Raw genomic sequence first — 16,931 nt, 5'->3', positions numbered from 1 at the left:
CTTTCAATTGCTACAATGACACCCAGCATTCAGACCGCCCAGCCGGCAGAATCGGACGGGGCCTCGCCGCCCGTGTTGACACCCGTCGTGGCCACCTCAACCTCGCTGTTGATCGACCTTTCTGATTCTGACACCGACAAAGCCTTCACTACTCCTCCCAGTCATTTCATTCAACCTATAAAGATGGCTGACCGTTTCCCTTCTCTGGAGGACTTCTCTGAGGGTACGTAACCCACCTTACTCTCCTGCCGCTGCCGCATCGGAGCTAACATGACCCGCATTTAGGCCAGACCGAAGTGGCCGATGGCCAGCGCGCCTCCGGAGATGACTTCCTTGCCCGTGAGCGTGCTGCTCTCGGTCAAGATGCAGACCAATTCGCGACCCCTCAAGACCACGTTGGCGATGATGAGAACATCAACGCGGGGAACGACCTACTAGGCGGAGATGACGGTGAGCCCGTGGAGGAGATTGGTCAATTCGAGTCGTCTTTCCCATCAATGGAGACTCAGGCACAGAACGAGGTATGAAACTGTCATTGGCTATCTCATGATAATATCACAGTATGCTGACCAGGGGTTACATCTATTCAGCGCGTTGCCCCTGGTGGTACCATTACTGGCTCCGGCTCTCCCTCCCCCCTACTGGCTACCAGAGCACTCAGAATGATGAGGATGAGGGTCCGTTTGTCCGGTAAGTTTACTCTCAGAACACGGATTCTCGGCGCATACCATTTCCGAACGGCATTCATTTCCTTTTGACTCGAAGCACCAAGCTAACTTGACATGTTTAATCTATAGTGAATGGCGTGAGAAGCGTGACGCCGAGATTGCCCGCCGTGAGGAGATCGCCGCCGAGAAGAAGGCCGAGAGAATCGCAAAGGCCAAAGAGGACATTGATGCTTTCTACCTTTCCTACAACAACAAGGCCGACAAGGGCCGCGCCCAGACCCGCACCGAAGCCGAGCAGTTCCTTGCCAGCCGAGAGGATACCTCCGCCGGAGGCACAAGCTGGGAACGCATTGCTAAGCTGGTTGATGTTTCGGGCAAGGGCTCCGCAGGCGGTGCCAGCGGCTCCGGAAAAGAGCGATTCCGCGAGTTGTTGATCGAGCTCAAGAAGGACCAGGAAGCACCCGGAGCCAGTGGAATCTAGATGAGGCACTTTGATGCTTGAGGGTCCGGGGAGCGGGAGTCTGGGGTTGAAGGATGCGGTGACAATGAACTTGGGCTGGCCGCTGCGTCTCTTGTTCTTTTCTTTCTTTTTTTACTCCGCGCAGCGAACCGTCCAGGGAGATCGATCTGTAATTTAGTCTCAAATCGATAGCATCGTTAATACCAAGGGTTTTTTTTTCTCCAGTCAACTATCCCGGATTGGACTGTAGCATCTTGTCAATCAGATCTGTATAGAACACCTAAGTTAATACAGGCTATACATATTACGCCGGCGACGACTCTTCAAACGTATGTTCATGTAATTACTTTTGGGATATCCTTAGTCAAGTTCGGTAACATCGCCACCAGGTTCGCCAACCTCCTTGCCCTCTGCCTCCAACTCCTTCAGCTTCTTCTGGCCCTCTTCCGTTGTAGCATCGACAATGCCTTCCTCGAGGCTGAGCATGCCGCCGTTGCCCAATTGCTCCACGACAACCTCCGCCTCCTCGACAGTCATCCTGCCGAGAACCTTGTTCACCTCATCCAGGGACTCGGTCTCCAGTGCCTTCTGCAAGTCCGCAGGGAAAGCGTCGAAGATTTTACGCACCTCGATCTCAGTAGGATCCTCGCTATTGGCAGCGGGGAGATTGATAGTGATCTTGGTGTTGGGGTCAACGGCGTGTAGCTGGATTTGCTCTACACCAGCGGGATCATTAGATGCCGAGTTCTCCTTGCTGAGTTCAGCAGCGCGAGACTTGATGCGGAAGTAGGTATCATTCACGTCATTAATGAACAGGGTTGATGCGCGGTGGTCCTTGGTGGTGATACTGGAATATATGTTAGCGAGGTACCAAACAAGACTGGATCAGGTAACATACCGAGTGAAGAACAGCTGGATGCCGTCACGGCCAAGAGACCGGCAGTATTGCAAAAGCAAACCTTGGTGGACACATTGACGGGCATAGTCCTCGTCGCCCTTGAGCTGGCTATTGAATGCCTCAACAAGCAGACCATCTGTCTCCTTCTCGGCGACAATCTCCGGGTTGGCCGAGATGAACTGTAAGTAGGCCTTATAGTCACCAGTCTTGAGGTGAGCGAACTTCTTTGCTAGAGGGCTGATCTCGACATTGGCGGGATCATCGTCCTCGCCCTCATCATCAGCCTTGGATGCGGAGCTCCCCGCACCCGGGTTCAGCAGCTCAACGGAGCTCTCCTTGTTCTTAGAAGCAGCTTTCGCCTGCTGGGCCTTGGCGACATGTGATTGGTTGAAGCCCTCATGCAACTGATCACTGGTGATCTTTGCGCCTTCTTCCTTCTCAAGCTGAGCGAGCTTTGCGAGTAATTCCTTTTGGAGTCCCTGGACCTTTTCCAAGTGTCCAGTCACACCTTTGATGTATGCCTTGAACAGGTTGTCAGGCTTAGACTCTTCAAAGTCCTTCTTCACCTGATCTACCAAAGAACTCATCATCTGAGAGAACTTGGGCTGTTCCGGTTCGTGTGTATAGATCCCTTCAGGCGGGGTGGGAGCTTGGTCGTCGGCGGGGTTGCTCGCGAAGTCCATTATAGTTTGGAAAATGAACTCATCTGGGGAGGCGGATGAGTCCTCATGCTTCTTGAGAGATTCCAAGAGCTTATCAATACGCGACAAAAGTCCGTCGTTGATAATGCGTTCGTACTTCAGGGTCTTGATCTCATGGCGACGCTGCTCTCGTTGCTGGTGAATCTGGGCCTGCTTGGCGCGGATGAACGACTTCTTATCGACATTGGGATGGACCTCGACGTCCGAGTCGTCGGAAAGCTCCAGAGCGTCCCATTTGCTGTAGTCAAGAACCATGTTGGCTGACTGAACTTGTACAGTATGAGGTGGGGTAAGGTATCAGCAAAAGGTGGGAGAGATCACGTCGTGGAGGGGGCGATGACTATAGAGTAGACCAGTAACAGAGAAGCTGGACAAGATGCTATCGAGGTGAATGACACAAGTTCAACTTGAAAAAACAATACTTCCGGCGCCAAAATAAACGACGCATCGAAAGCTCTCGACCGGCTTCTATAGGCGGTAGTTTCGGGCAGAATCAGCCCCCCGAAAACCGCTTGCCGATGGCCGCGGGCGTCGGAGCTCCAGATCTCATCACATCTCAACACCTTCGGCACTTTTCAAGGAGTGGTTGACTGCCATGTGATGTTCTCGACCTGAATATACCCAATCAGATATGCCATGTCTTGGTTTCTCTCCCTGACATCTTAATTCCGTTTCGAGCCTCATCCGACCCAACCCCGAGATGCGCGGTACCAGGTTCCCAGTGTCCTTGGCCCTGGGCGTCAGCCCACGGCAGGCCTTGAGACCATACAGTTCCTTTACTCGCGATCTACTCCCCAAAACGACGTCGCCTTCAATAGCTATCGGCGATCGCAATGGGTTGAACCGACTCTACTCAACCGCATCGGGAGCCCTCCGCGACGGGTCTAGTCCGCTATTGCTTCAACATAACAACGTCAAATATACCCCTTCAGCGTCTCGCATTGTCTCTCAGACCCGCCTGTTTTCTTCCACCACGCACCTCCTCCAAGTGAAACCACCCGCGTCCACACCTCCCCAAGAGCAAGCCCAAAACCAAGCCACCCGGTCGACTCCGGAACCGGAAGAAGATGGAGAGGACAAAGGATTCGAGCTATCTGAGCGAGCGGCAAAGGCAGCACAGGTCAACATGAGCGCCAGATTGGCTAAGGACGGGGCATCGGGCAAGAAGTCCGGATTCCAAGAAATCTGGCGACTCTTGAAGGTTGCACGTCCCGAATCCAAGGCCCTCGGCTTCGCTTTCTTCTTTCTTCTGATCTCCTCATCTATCACCATGTCGATTCCCTTCTCCATTGGTAAAATTATGGACACTGCGACCAAGAGCGTAGCAGAGGGAGGCGGTGAACTGTTCGGCTTGAGTCTTCCCATGTTCTACACTGCTCTCGGTGGTATCTTACTCGTGGGCGCTGGTGCCAACTATGGGCGTATCATTATCCTCCGAATTGTCGGTGAGCGCATTGTTGCCAGACTTCGTTCCAAGCTTTTCCGCCAAACCTTCATCCAGGATGCCGAGTTCTTCGATGCGAACCGAGTTGGTGACCTGATCTCGCGACTTAGTTCCGACACTATCATTGTTGGCAAGAGTATTACCCAGAACTTGTCGGATGGATTGCGTGCCGCTGTCAGCGGTGCCGCTGGTTTCGGTCTGATGGCTTATACCAGTTTGAAGCTGTCAAGTATTTTGGCTTTGTTGCTTCCTCCAATTGGTCTTGGTGCTCTTTTCTATGGCCGTGCTATCAGAAACCTTAGCCGCAAGATCCAAAAGAACTTGGGATCTTTGACTAAGATTGCCGAAGAACGCCTGGGCAATGTGAAGACTAGTCAGTCGTTTGCCGGTGAAGTTCTTGAGGTCAACCGCTACAACAATCAAGTGCGGAAGATCTTCAATCTTGGAAAGCGAGAATCTTTGATCAGTGCAACCTTCTTCAGTTCGGTAAGTTTCTCTGGTTGATGGTGACTTGGTGAATTTAACTAACTCCTTATTAGACTGGCTTGATGGGAAATATGACCATTTTGTGTTTGCTCTATGTTGGCGGTGGAATGGTTCAATCCGGTGCTATCAGCATTGGCGAACTGACCTCGTTCCTCATGTACACGGCATATGCAGGATCTAGCATGTTTGGTCTGTCCAGCTTCTACTCGGAACTGATGAAGGGTGTGGGTGCGGCAAGCCGACTCTTCGAGCTGCAGGATCGTCAACCTACAATTCACCCGACTAAGGGTCTCAAGGTTGAATCCGCTCGCGGCCCCATCCGTTTCGAAAATGTCACTTTCAGCTATCCCACCCGTCCTGCTGTGACCATCTTCCAGGACCTGAACTTCGAGATCCCTCAAGGAACAAACGTGGCAATTGTCGGGCCTTCTGGTGGAGGTAAATCCACCATCGCGTCCATCTTGCTTCGGTTCTACAGCCCTACAGAAGGCCGGGTATTGATCAACGGTAAGGATATCAAGGGAATGAACGCCAAATCTCTGCGGAGAAAGATCGGAGTCGTTTCACAGGAACCCGTTCTTTTCTCCGGAACAATCGCCGAAAACATATCCTATGGTCTGCCCAACGCATCTAGATCGGAGATTATCGCTGCTGCGCGCAAAGCCAACTGTCAATTCATCAGTGACTTCGTAAGTTCCCTAAACAAGCTTTAGTCATAACCCAAGCTAACAAAACCACAGCCTGATGGACTCGACACTCACGTCGGAGCCCGTGGAGCTCAACTCTCCGGTGGCCAAAAGCAACGCATAGCCATTGCGCGTGCTCTAATCAAGGAACCCGACATTTTGATCCTCGACGAAGCCACCTCCGCCCTAGACGCCGAATCCGAAACCCTCGTAAACAGCGCACTGGCCGCTCTCCTCCGCGGCAACAACACCACCATCAGCATCGCCCACCGCCTCTCCACAATCAAGCGTTCCGACACGATCATCGTCCTCGGCAACGACGGCAAGGTTGCCGAGCAAGGCTCATACGAGCAGCTCAGCTCCCACGATGGCGCTTTCTCCAAGCTTATGGAATGGCAAATGAGCGGCGGCGAAACAAAGCCCCCTGCGCCAAAGCCCATTGAGTCTGGCCGGCTCTGGGAGCTCGAGAAGGAGGCCGAGCCGGAGTTGGAGGAAGAGGAGGAAGTGGAAGAAGTGGAGGTTGGTGAACAATCCTCTCGCAAAAAGGAGTAATCGCACTCCATACTTCTATTTTATCATTGCCCCGTGATGCAGCATCTCCACTTATTCTTGTTGAAAACGTTCTCTGCATTTATACTCACCTCTTTTTGATTTCTCTCTTCTTATACACATTTTGCATCATGCCTTTTTCTTTTCTTTTCTTTTCTTTTCTTTTCTTTTCTTGCGATAGATATTAAGTTAGCGGCAACGGGTGTAAATCTTGGTATCAGTATAATGTTGACTTTTAACGAATGACTTGGCCTTTTTCTGTTTCTAGTTGTGAATTGGTAAATGTGCGCGAATAAATGATTCAACAAGTCAACTATATTGAATTCTCCGGACTACCGTCGGAGTCCTTTATATGCCCGAGATCTAGTCCTTGGCTAACAGCTCTCGCACCTTGCTAACCTTGTCCTCAAAGGACTGCGTCTTATCAGTTCTATGAAAAAATTAGCAAACAGACGCGATATGGAGGAATCCCACTCAGAAGAAACAAAAACATAGAAAATAAGTCTCGGACAAGGAAAAAGTGAAGAAAGAGCCGGAGAAAAAAAGAAAACAGAGAATGAAAATACTGACCTCGATCCAACACGAATATCAGACTGAATCCGAACAATCCCCTGCTGATGAAGGAGAGTATGCGCCTGCCCGATTACCTGATGAACCCGGTCCCAGGGTCCCTCTATATAAAACAAGGTGATACAAAGTCAGCACTCAGCTCTCCAGAATAGCCACCTGTATCTGTACAAGTACGCGTACGCAAATAGCCGCGGGGTGTACCGAGATCCTCCGGTTACGATTCCGGCTGGCTGTGCTTCTGGGGAGCATCTCTGATTTTCATCTCGACCTGGGAAATTGAGAAGTACTGTAGGTTCCCAATATCTCCCCTTCCCCTTCCCCAGGAAGATTGCACCGTGGACCGGCTATGCAGATGCAGCTATGTAGATAACTCTGTAAGGAGAGATCTCTTACCGATGGTTGTGCCAGCGGAATGCATGACATACTTCAAGCCGCATGTTTCGATCAACCGCTGGACGTCGGCGATCTGGGCTGAGACTGAGGGTGAGCCCGTGCCGATCTGGAGGTGTTAGTTGGGCGATTTTCTATTAGAGGGTTTTCTTTACCGGGATCAGACAGAAGTCGGCGACGCAGTGAGCCGGCGTTGGGATGGTAGTTGGTGTCGGGTCCATTGCGTTGTTGATGGGGGAAGATGAGGTGGGGTAGAAAGAATAGAAGAAGTCTATGCGATGGGGCCGATTTTCGACCTTGTGGGTGTTTAAATAGTTCGTGTACGGTTGGTGTGAGGTGTTTGCAGAATAGATTTGAGTCAAAGGTGTGACTGTGTCGGCAGGGCTGAACATCTCAGACCTCTTTAATCTCGATGCACATACCTCTTGAGCTGTGAGGTATCAGATTGCTGACCGCCATTACATCAGTGCCCGACTTCTTCTTTTCTTTGACTCTTACTTCTTCTCTTCTATTTTATTTTATATTATCACTGGATGATCGACTGCAGGGGTAACTGACTATCAGTAAGAACTAACCCCTGCACGTCATCCACTATCTTCGGAATATCGAGTACTGTAACTGTCGAGAAATTGAGAGTTCAGCCTCATCTTCTCCTTTCTTCTTTGCGTCCATTTCTCCGGAGATCGGCCCGGGCGGTCTGAGAGAGTTCTTTGTTCGTAACCTCGGGCATTCCGATTGACGTGCACTGTGTATCTGCCACAGATCGAGATCCGCCTTGTGTTTCATCTACCCACTAAACGCGGTCTAGCCCCTCTCAATCAGCTTAGCCTCCGGCCCTGCATGCACAAGCGATCCCCCAGAGAGCTTGTTTCGCGCCCCGTTGCATCCCCGAAGCCTCGGGCAATTCCCGTTAAGATCCTCTATCCGGCTATCCCCAATTAGCCCCGTCATGACAGTGAACCCGCGGATCCCAACAGCCATCGCTCAAACGGATGACCAAGCCCAGTATCCTTGAACTCCCACCGGGAGTTCAGCTCATCTACCTCGCGGAGGGAGGAGCCAATGTGATCTACCGCTTCGCCACAGCGGGAACTACATTGAAAAAAGACCCGAAAAGGCCACTATCCGCGGTAATTGACCGGCCAGACCAAACCTGCACCCTCCCAGCGCACCTCAAAGGAAAATTACTCCGACTGCGCAAAGAAACAACAGCCGATATCTCCTACAAAGAGATCGTCCGCAATTTCGACACTATCATCCGACCGCTCTTCTCCCCTGAGGAATTAGTCGATCAAACCCTCGTCCAACTCCCGGACGGTCTCCTCGCCCGTTGCAACGAGCGTCTCCGCGCAGATGAAGTAGCCGGTTCGCGCCCGAAGAAGCGCCACGGAGGCTATCTCTGTCTGAGTGAACCGTTCGGTTTGCTCATTACTGATATGACGACTGAAGGTGAACCCGGCGCGACTTTGGCCGAACTCAAACCTAAATGGCTGAACCAATCGCCCTCTGCGCCGGCCGCGGCGCGTAGGTGTCGAACGTGCGCGCTGCGCGAGATGAAAAATCGCGAGTCTTTATTTCTGGGACACAAAGAGCAGCGGTCGTTTTGTCCGCTGGATTTGGTGTCTGAGAAGTTTGAGAATGTATTGCGAGCTACCAGGTTGATTAAGGGCTGTAAGGATGGACCGCGGTTGGCTCGCATTTTGTATCGCAATTCAACGTTGCGGAGGTTGCAGTCGCTGCAGAAGATTGAGGGTGATGTTGGGCTGCAAGGGCCTGTGGCAAAGTCGAGGGAGATGTCGCTTGCTATGACCCTAAGGGACTGTACGATGTTTATCAAAGTGAGTACCGCTTCCAACTGCAAAGCAGGATTTGAAGCCATACTCCGATTCTTGATGCTCATATCCACATGATAGATACCCCATGACGAAAAGCGTCCTGTGGAAATCCGCCTCGGCGACCTCGATCTCAAGACTGGGGCCGGTGGAAAGGCTGGATATTGGCGATCCCTGGAGACCCAGTTGATCGATCAGGGCTGGTATCATGGATGCAATAGCAACCAGGATCCGAGTGAGTGCGCTTTGCTTGGTTCACAAAGACCTCCATATTCCCCTTCAACATGATACGTCTATGAACAAGTTAGACCTACTCTAGGGTCTTAAATGTATCGCCTTCTTATCATGTGACTTGTTTGGTTTGTATACTACGTTGGCTTTCACTATTGGCTTTGGTGGCGTTCTGACTTTCTGTTCTCTTTTCGTTTTTCTTGTGTCTTGTTTTGGACAACGGGCGGCTATTCTGATGTATACGTGCGCTTAATGATTGCAGATGTTTATGCATCACTCCTCTACCTAGGTACTTGATAGTCACTGCCACTTTTTGGCTTTCATCTTCCGGTTTATTGCTTCCTTTCCGCTTTTTTATTTCTCCTTGGGTGAAGCTAGGCATGCCCTTGAGCACTCACTCCAACCTGAGAAACTTATCACCTGAGCAGACTGCTCCACCGGGGCACTTACTGAGGGAATCTATTATGGCTTATGCGAGTTAATTTTAGCTCGATTTCAAAGGGATATCTATCACAAAAATCTTGTAATACACCTTCGAAACTCAATAGGCCATTGTGGACGAGCGGTATCTACGTATAATTCAGTGAGATCAGTGTTTAACATATGTCATTCACAAAGTGGGTTCGCCTCTCTCCACATGAGCCTTAATATTACACGTTTTAGTAGAAGGACACACGGAGTACACCTACAATCAACTTCCGACTCTTGAGCTTAAGCAGCTCTCGTTTTTCTGGCACATTAAGCTTCCTACGGGGCCTGCCAGTGCCTGTCTCTGAATTATGTCTCCGAATAATTCAGAAGCAGCTATGGCCTTGTCTTCTTTTGGTGCGCAGCCCCTGAGCGCTGCTATCATCGGCTTGATACTCACGAGTAGATCTATTTTCTGTTTTTACTTAGGTAGGTTCTATGCTAGAAATAAAGCTAGTCTTCATATAACTATTTGCAACAATGACCTTTTGCAAAGAAGCTCAATTATCTACTATTTTATATACCGAGTGCATGCTCACAAGCACGAACCAAAACCGAAAGCTCAACAAAGCAAGCACAACCCTTGAATACACCAGTGTATCCAAAGCAATTCGCACAATTCAATATCTTACACCGTCACCGCAAGACCAAGACCAAGACCAGCCTGAAACCATCAACATCATATAACACCTAATACAAAAGCTTTTCCAACTTAGCCAAAACCCCAGCACTAGAGCTAGGAACAGCAGACGAAGTCGGCAAAGTGGAAGAAGGAGTGGACGCAAACGGCGTACCCTTGGCCTTCCTCTTGAAAGTTGTAGGAATGGGAGTCCATACGGCTCCGGAAATGGGCCAGCTAAACGCTGGAATAGATGGAGTCGGGGCCGGGGTGGATGCGGCTGGGATTGGGGCTGACACGGCAACAGAGGGAGGGTTGGAACCCAGGCCAGTCATAGCCCCGAGGTTGAGTCCGTCCAGCTGTTTTCCAAGTGCTGCACCGGGACCTCCACCGGGGATCTGGGCGAGGGTTGTGCCGGTGAGGGCTGTGAGAACGATGGTAGAGAGGGTGAACTTCATGGTGATAGGTTGGCTTGAGTTGGTTTGAAAGTGTTGGAAGGATGGCAGTGAAGTAGGCTTGGTAGTTGGCTTGTGTGGAGGCTTGCTGGATGAGAGATAAGTTACTGTTGACTTTGGCTAGGGGAGTGGACGAGGTATAAATATACTCAAAGCGATAGGTAAAGGGGAAAGGGGTGAGGTCTGTACTGTACAGATCACATCTTGTACATCTGAATGGGGGTTTAGAAAAAGAGTCAGGATTCCCGGCGAAGATCGTCGCTCTGATATATCTGCTGTACCAAGTCCACGGGTATCATCCTGCTCCTGCGATAGAGTGTAGACTCCAGCTCGTACGGCCAAACCTTTATAGTTCCAATGCATGTTCATGTACATCGGGAGGGACGGCCCTGACTGAAACGGTCAGCAGAGTCTGTAGCATGAAGAATTGCTTTTTGTATATTCTGCTCCCTGTTTTGGTCGATGGGGTTGTGCATATTGCATAGGGGAGCACAGATATTGATATGGAGCCAATCAATTGATGCGGATATATATAGTAAAACCTGATTCCTTAAGCGTAATAAACCGAGAAGATTGTTGCATGACAGTGAATAACTGCGGAGGTAAATACCTAAAACTGCATCAGTCCAGGGGTACAGAGTGTACAGTATAAGTTAGTGCAGATCGACCTGCATATCGACTTATCGACTCCACCTCGGGACTCGATAACAGACACCGCACAACCTCCAACAAACATGGATCCCCAAGTCAGAGTCGGAGTTGGAGTCTTCGTACTCAACTCCCATGGCAAATTCGTCATCGGCAAACGACAAGGAAGTGTTGGTGCCGGTATGTTTCATCCGAATCTCCTCCTTAGCATCCCCGCCCCTCAATGCCTCCTGTATGCTGTACTGTACTACACACGCACCACCTTGTCGCTGCTAATTATAACACCTATTGGTCAATGCAGGCACATGGGCTCTACCAGGCGGTCATCTCGAATTCGGTGAATCGTTCGAGACCTGCGCCGAGCGCGAAGTCCTCGAGGAAACCGGGATGAAGATTTCGGATGTTCGGTTCCTGACTGCAGTGAATTCAGTCATGGGAGACGAGAATAAACATTATGTTACTATCTTCATGGGAGCCCGTGTCCATGGAAGCGAGGAACCGAAAGTGAGTTTCAATTTTTCGGATGGCATTTTGCGTTGCTGTCTTATTGCTTTTTCTTTGCTTTTTCCAATATACCGTACGCAGGTGTGCTTTTGCTTTTTCGTGTTTATCTTGCGGCTTTGTTATTTTATATTGCTTATGCTGCATTAAGCCTTGCATGGGATACAAGACTTACGTTTACTTGTTTTCAAAGATTCTTGAGCCGGAAAAGTGTGAGGCCTGGGAATGGATTTCGTGGGATGAGATGAAGGCTGGTGTGGGCGAGGGGTGGAACTTATTTATGCCTCTTTCGGAATTGTTTAAGCAGCGTCCGGAGTTTTGGGTATGACAGCTTGGTATGAGACACAGTTACGATGTTTTCTTTCCACCCGGTTAAAAAGGAGAGCATCCATGCCCTCTTCATATGATTTTGACGGAACACAAGCTGGAATAGACCAGCAAGATAATGAAGGACACCAACTTTTAGAAGGACAAGTTCAAGTGAAGGAACATGATTTTGCAGTAGAGGAAGTTGACAAAGATCAGCTGTGTACCTGCCAAGCTAAGAATAAGAGCTGGAATCATCTTGGCGTTTGCTTGACACGCTTGGATATGCTTAGAACAATGATTAACGTTACTTCGACCCAAACACCCAGTCAGATACAATGACTGCAATAGTCGCAACCTAAGAAAAAAGGTCAGTCTACACATCTACAGAACAGGAAACATCCACACTCACCAACGAGATATCCACGCCAGGCATTACAATAACATCCAGCGCAGGCCGCCACCCCTGCCTAGAAATCAAAGCCAATTTCTCATTATGCTGAATACTCTCTTTGATCTCAGCAACCTTCCGATCCCCATCAACAACGTCAAACGCCGCCAATGCATTCCCATGCCGTTCAACCCTTAAAGTAAGCATCTTCTCATCAACCCGCTTCGCCTCAAAGGCAGCAGCGTTCTCAAAATTGAGATTCAAATTCCCAGATGAACCGCCAAATCCACCCACGCGTGGCGTACCCGTTGCTATCGTCGCCGTGTCGCATCCGGGCAAACTGACCGACCAGGATATCGTCCAGCCCCATTTCCGATGGAGCTCGAATAATGGGAGACCTGAGGCATCGCGGAATTCTCGACATGAGCGATCGCCGTATTTGCGACCGCTCACGGTGAACGTGGGTGTGCCGTCATCCTCGGTGATCTTATATGCGAATGCGGAGTGGGGGCTTCCGAATGGTTTGAGCACGAGGACTGTTTTTGTCTCGGCGATATACTGGTTTCGGAAGGCTATGTTGCGTTGGGGTGAGCGGAGGGTCTTGCGAGGTTTGGAAGAGGATGTGTGGAATAGTCTGGCGTCTGTGTAGGAGGTGTACGACATGGTGGGGACTGGAATGGCTTCACTTGCGGCTTGTCAGGGGGCTCTTGGATAAATAGCATTAATAGCTTGGGTTATTTGCCGGGAGTACTCTTGCGGCATTTAGCCCGTCCAATGCCCGATGATCTCACTGCTGAGCCACAGCCAAGAGTTCCTGTTCCTTGAAGCTATTCTATACTTGGTCAGCGGGGTAGATAAGTGGCTTTGGTGGGTTTCATGAGACATTTTCATTCGTGTTACAAATATACGAATCAGCCACTTCCCCTCACTTGTACAGAGTAAACAGAAGAAAAGGTGGTTTGTATACATGTAAATGCAGTAGTTGTCAACAACCTCGGGCCCCGCGGTACACCGAAGTCGCCCGTATGAGCTGAGTCATGCCATTTCACTCCCACTTGGGATCTTCAGGCAACCACCAACTTACATACACATTTTATGATCTGGTGAATCAATGGCAAACAAGTTCGCAGTAAAATCCCTGGACCACCTGGTCCTCACAGTCCGCTCCATCCCCAGGACGGTGGCCTGGTACACAACCTACCTCGGCATGCGGCATGAGATCTTCACATCACCCCTCAACCAGGCCGTTCAAAGGTATTATCTTCCAAATAGGGCGTCCTGTATCAATACTGACAGGAAAGGCACGCTCTGATCTTCGGAAGTCAAAAGATAAACCTCCACCAATCAGGCAAGGAATTCGAGCCCAAAGCCCAGGATGTCATGCCAGGAAGTGCCGATTTGTGCTTTTTAACTGATGAAAATGTCGAAACGGTCCTGGCTGCATTCGAGGAGGCAAGAATCGAGGTGTGCATTCTTGATTAATTGTGCGGAGATAGGCGGATATTAATGTTTACAGATCCTGGAAGGTGCAAAGATTGTAGAAAGAACTGGGGCCGTTGGAAAGATCCGGAGTGTATATGTGAGAGATCCCGATGGGAATCTTATTGAGTAAGTTGAATTATTTGCTGGATGCAAAAGATTGAAATGCTAATTGGGCTTCTAGGGTGTCGAATTATGCTTAGTTGATTGATAAAAACAATTCAATACTTTAACACCTTGACCACCGTCTCAAAACCATAAACGGACATGAGTTTATGGAATATTAGCGTTGCATGTTATAGCGAAAGTGCCCAGGCAAGAGCCCCCACCAGGACAAGAAGAACAGCATTCTGCTCAATGATCGAAGCAGCGCCTGTACTCGCTGACGCGGAAGTTGTCGTTCCCGTCGCGCTGCCCTATCAAGTCCATGATTAGCCATTATATCCAATCGAGGCCCGAGAATAACATACCGTCGAAGTAGCAGAAGCAGTCTCAGCTATAGCAGAAGACGTACTACCAGTAGCAGAACCAGTGGTGACAGTAGCAGCAGTGGAAGAAGCATTCGAAGTAGCGGAAGAAGAACTGGGAGTTGCATCATCGCTACATGTCTTCGCCGCTGACTTGACATCATCTCCATAGTATTGCCAGATGTTATATGTGAGAGCACATTTCAAGCAGGAGTTGAGATCGGTCGTGAAGGTCGAGTTTGAGCAGTAATCTGTGGTTTGGGAGATCAGAATTACTTCTCCTATATTTCGAGTGAAATTGTTAGCTCCATATAATTTGTATGTTTGTAATAGAGCTTACCGCATGCTTCGTGGCAATTGTATAATGGTGAACCTGGGGTTATATCAGCACGCTTTGAGAGCAAAGTTAGATGGGGGGTCGGTTGGAGGGCGCCAGTCGAAGAGATGAAGAAAGCGATCGAGGCTGTCATTGAAAGCGAAGGATGCATTATGGCGGGAGTAAGCTCTCTTGATGACAAGCAAGCCAGTAGTGTGCAGTTGGTAATGGCCAGGTAATGAACGAAGCACCATAAAACTGCAGCAGGAAGAGGTCTTTTTTATAGCCTCAGCTAAGAGAACGCAATAGAATGGTCTTCCGATGCCTTTCCACCCGGAGCCGGTCATCCTGTAGCCTGCCAATATATTTAGCCTCTTCTATTTAGATTAGTACACGCCAAGCTAACTGGCTGGCTAAGCGTGGGCCATTTTTCTCCCCACCCGAGTGAAGCGGATATCACACTACAGTCACCATGCAAGTCCGACAAATCAGTCAATCGTACGATAATTTATCTCAGAGTAGCAGAGAAAGACAAATTTCGGATACTTGACAAGCTGATGCAAACATCCTTTCTATATGCCCGGAAAAGGAGAGAGGTTGAATTTTCAACAAGAGATACAAGATTTAATAAGCCACGGATCAATGCCAAAAATGACACCTCGAACAACAAAGGAATTCTCATCCGTGTCGGACATCAAATCATTCCGGTTTTCCCTAGACTTCGGAAAATACCGATAGCCAGCGAAGCGAAGGAAGAAAGAGGGTCCAATCACTCGGAGTCAATCTTATCAATCTAATCTCGTCACCCCGGCGCAAGCCCTTCCGGCCTTTGCCCTAAATCCCTGCAGAGTGTTGCATCGTAGACTAAACCAAGTCTTACTCTGGTTAGACGCTTTGGTGCTAGACCACTAATACCCATAATTCTCTCCACTTCCATGTGGCGTCCCACACCGTTCCGTCCGTTGGCAGCTCAGTTTCTCACTTTCCGTGAACTGGATGGAGTGATGGCTACGCCAAGACAGTTCAATCACATGAAATTTGCGGACGTTGACTCTTTCCATTGGTATACTTCCTCCGAGAGATGTGTGCTTTGGGTTAGTAAAGTCCAATATACGCGGAATCGTGGTTCGACTCCACCCCTCTCAGGCAAGTGTAGGTGCTACCTATGGATACGGTAAATGATGCCGAGATGGCCTGTCTTTTCGGAGAAGTGAGGTTTCCGAGGAGAAGTAGCTCGCGCGAATATATATGTCACTGTCAAACTCCTTCGGCATTTCTCGTAAAGTTTATCTCAAAGATTTCAGACTTCATCAAAAGCAGACAACATGCAGCTTTATACAGCGCTACTGGCTCTTGCTAGTTTATATGTGCCTTATGTGAATGCCGCTGAAGCCGTAGACATGGGCCCGGCTGCGTTTCTCTGGCCTCCTGATCGAGCATGGGGAGCAGCGCAAGACAACACTGCTCCCTGTGGCTCCTCTGCTGGAGTGACAAATCGGACCGAGTTTCCATTGAGTTAGTGTCCATAATTCCCTCTTCACTCTATATAATCTATACTGACAGCCCCAGCAAATGGCGAAGTATCCATAGTCCTTCAAGACGAATCATACAATGTCAATCTAGCAATTTCCTACAGCAACAGTCAGTCCATACATCCCCTACTCCCAAACCTTTAAAAAGACTAACTTTTTTAACCCTAACGAGACCCGACCTCAAATACCGACTTCACCACCCTCGTCCCCTCAACCAACTTCCCAGACCTAGACCCAGGCCACGAATGCTACTCCGTCCCCAACCCACCCTCTAACATAACATCCGGCGCAAACGCAACACTCCAGCTCTCCTACCTCTCAACATTCGACACAGAGATAAATAGCACTTTCTATGCCTGCGCCGATATAACCTATGTCCCTCTCGCCTCGTTCACGACGAATGTTCTCTGTTTCAATGTTTCTGAGCCGACGACCACTGGTTCTAGTCCTAGTTCGAGTTCTGCTACATCGACTAGTTCTTCAAATCGCTCTTCTTCGTCTTCTTCAAGTCGAGGTGGTGGGTTGTCTGGTGGTCAGATTGCGGGTATTGTTGTTGGCTGTGTGGCTGGAGCGGCTTTGGCCGCTGTTGCTTTGTTTGTTCTTTGGACTAGGTATCAGAGAAAGGTGCAGCGGGATAAGGTTGTTGCTGTTCGAATGAGTGATTGGGCTAATCAGCCTGGGAAGACGGTGTCAAATGGGTCGAATGAAGTCTGAATGTAAGATTGGATATGGCATGTGTTGAGGATGCAGAGATGATTGGGTACTATTTTGCTATACTTTACATCAGGGGGTCATCAGTGTTTATACAGTGCCACTGATGAAGTCGGACAGTAC

General features: G+C 49.5%; 12 protein-coding genes across 12 annotated transcripts; 7 read left to right on the top strand and 5 right to left on the bottom strand.

Moving 5' to 3' along the window:
• Positions 1 to 15: 15 nt before the first annotated feature.
• On the top strand, positions 16 to 1,351 carry N7446_006760 (clathrin light chain CLC1; the record flags this gene model as incomplete). The annotated part of the gene is made up of 5 exons (XM_058515507.1): positions 16 to 223; positions 286 to 521; positions 562 to 606; positions 662 to 690; positions 798 to 1,351. 5 exons carry the CDS (start codon positions 16 to 18, stop codon positions 1,147 to 1,149), a joined length of 870 nt encoding a protein of 289 aa, XP_058372685.1. The 3' UTR covers positions 1,150 to 1,351.
• Positions 1,352 to 1,488: 137 nt separating this feature from the next.
• Positions 1,489 to 2,982, bottom strand: N7446_006759 (Hsp90 co-chaperone CDC37; the record flags this gene model as incomplete). Its single annotated transcript, XM_058515506.1, has 2 exons — positions 1,489 to 1,975; positions 2,027 to 2,982. 2 exons carry the CDS (start codon positions 2,980 to 2,982, stop codon positions 1,489 to 1,491), a joined length of 1,443 nt encoding a protein of 480 aa, XP_058372684.1.
• A 297-nt stretch (positions 2,983 to 3,279) lies between these two features.
• On the top strand, positions 3,280 to 6,142 carry mdr2 (ATP-binding cassette permease mdr2). Its single transcript, XM_058515505.1, has 3 exons — positions 3,280 to 4,657; positions 4,711 to 5,346; positions 5,398 to 6,142. Exons 1-3 carry the CDS (start codon positions 3,428 to 3,430, stop codon positions 5,893 to 5,895), a joined length of 2,364 nt encoding a protein of 787 aa, XP_058372683.1. The 5' UTR covers positions 3,280 to 3,427; the 3' UTR covers positions 5,896 to 6,142.
• A 113-nt stretch (positions 6,143 to 6,255) lies between these two features.
• On the bottom strand, positions 6,256 to 7,073 carry N7446_006757 (thiamine-binding protein; the record flags this gene model as incomplete). Its single annotated transcript, XM_058515504.1, has 4 exons — positions 6,256 to 6,322; positions 6,463 to 6,565; positions 6,856 to 6,961; positions 7,008 to 7,073. 4 exons carry the CDS (start codon positions 7,071 to 7,073, stop codon positions 6,256 to 6,258), a joined length of 342 nt encoding a protein of 113 aa, XP_058372682.1.
• A 771-nt stretch (positions 7,074 to 7,844) lies between these two features.
• N7446_006756 (inositol-pentakisphosphate 2-kinase) lies at positions 7,845 to 8,972 on the top strand (the record flags this gene model as incomplete). The annotated part of the gene is made up of 2 exons (XM_058515503.1): positions 7,845 to 8,690; positions 8,766 to 8,972. The coding sequence occupies 2 exons, from the start codon at positions 7,845 to 7,847 to the stop codon at positions 8,970 to 8,972; spliced, it is 1,053 nt and encodes a 350-aa protein (XP_058372681.1).
• An 891-nt stretch (positions 8,973 to 9,863) lies between these two features.
• On the top strand, positions 9,864 to 10,070 carry N7446_006755 (uncharacterized protein; the record flags this gene model as incomplete). Its single annotated transcript, XM_058515502.1, has 1 exon — positions 9,864 to 10,070. One exon carries the CDS (start codon positions 9,864 to 9,866, stop codon positions 10,068 to 10,070), a length of 207 nt encoding a protein of 68 aa, XP_058372680.1.
• A 3-nt stretch (positions 10,071 to 10,073) lies between these two features.
• On the bottom strand, positions 10,074 to 10,460 carry N7446_006754 (uncharacterized protein; the record flags this gene model as incomplete). Its single annotated transcript, XM_058515501.1, has 1 exon — positions 10,074 to 10,460. The coding sequence occupies one exon, from the start codon at positions 10,458 to 10,460 to the stop codon at positions 10,074 to 10,076; it is 387 nt and encodes a 128-aa protein (XP_058372679.1).
• A 611-nt stretch (positions 10,461 to 11,071) lies between these two features.
• On the top strand, positions 11,072 to 11,934 carry N7446_006753 (nucleotide triphosphate diphosphatase NUDT15; the record flags this gene model as incomplete). Its single annotated transcript, XM_058515500.1, has 3 exons — positions 11,072 to 11,285; positions 11,407 to 11,609; positions 11,800 to 11,934. The coding sequence occupies exons 1-3, from the start codon at positions 11,192 to 11,194 to the stop codon at positions 11,932 to 11,934; spliced, it is 432 nt and encodes a 143-aa protein (XP_058372678.1). The 5' UTR covers positions 11,072 to 11,191.
• A 285-nt stretch (positions 11,935 to 12,219) lies between these two features.
• N7446_006752 (uncharacterized protein) lies at positions 12,220 to 12,966 on the bottom strand (the record flags this gene model as incomplete). Its single annotated transcript, XM_058515499.1, has 2 exons — positions 12,220 to 12,270; positions 12,325 to 12,966. The coding sequence occupies 2 exons, from the start codon at positions 12,964 to 12,966 to the stop codon at positions 12,220 to 12,222; spliced, it is 693 nt and encodes a 230-aa protein (XP_058372677.1).
• A 448-nt stretch (positions 12,967 to 13,414) lies between these two features.
• N7446_006751 (VOC family protein) lies at positions 13,415 to 13,985 on the top strand (the record flags this gene model as incomplete). Its single annotated transcript, XM_058515498.1, has 4 exons — positions 13,415 to 13,557; positions 13,605 to 13,767; positions 13,820 to 13,911; positions 13,967 to 13,985. The coding sequence occupies 4 exons, from the start codon at positions 13,415 to 13,417 to the stop codon at positions 13,983 to 13,985; spliced, it is 417 nt and encodes a 138-aa protein (XP_058372676.1).
• A 93-nt stretch (positions 13,986 to 14,078) lies between these two features.
• On the bottom strand, positions 14,079 to 14,719 carry N7446_006750 (uncharacterized protein; the record flags this gene model as incomplete). Its single annotated transcript, XM_058515497.1, has 3 exons — positions 14,079 to 14,198; positions 14,253 to 14,530; positions 14,590 to 14,719. The coding sequence occupies 3 exons, from the start codon at positions 14,717 to 14,719 to the stop codon at positions 14,079 to 14,081; spliced, it is 528 nt and encodes a 175-aa protein (XP_058372675.1).
• Positions 14,720 to 15,890: 1,171 nt separating this feature from the next.
• Positions 15,891 to 16,811, top strand: N7446_006749 (copper acquisition factor BIM1-like domain-containing protein; the record flags this gene model as incomplete). Its single annotated transcript, XM_058515496.1, has 3 exons — positions 15,891 to 16,080; positions 16,135 to 16,206; positions 16,270 to 16,811. 3 exons carry the CDS (start codon positions 15,891 to 15,893, stop codon positions 16,809 to 16,811), a joined length of 804 nt encoding a protein of 267 aa, XP_058372674.1.
• Between the last annotated feature and the right edge of the window lie 120 nt (positions 16,812 to 16,931).

This window comes from Penicillium canescens (assembly GCF_028828765.1).
Source record: "Penicillium canescens strain IBT 15451 chromosome Unknown utg000004l_segment0_segment0, whole genome shotgun sequence".
NCBI classification, from domain to species: domain Eukaryota; kingdom Fungi; phylum Ascomycota; class Eurotiomycetes; order Eurotiales; family Aspergillaceae; genus Penicillium; species Penicillium canescens.
Note: the sequence above shows the minus strand (reverse complement) of the source record. Positions and strands in the feature narration are given on the sequence as shown.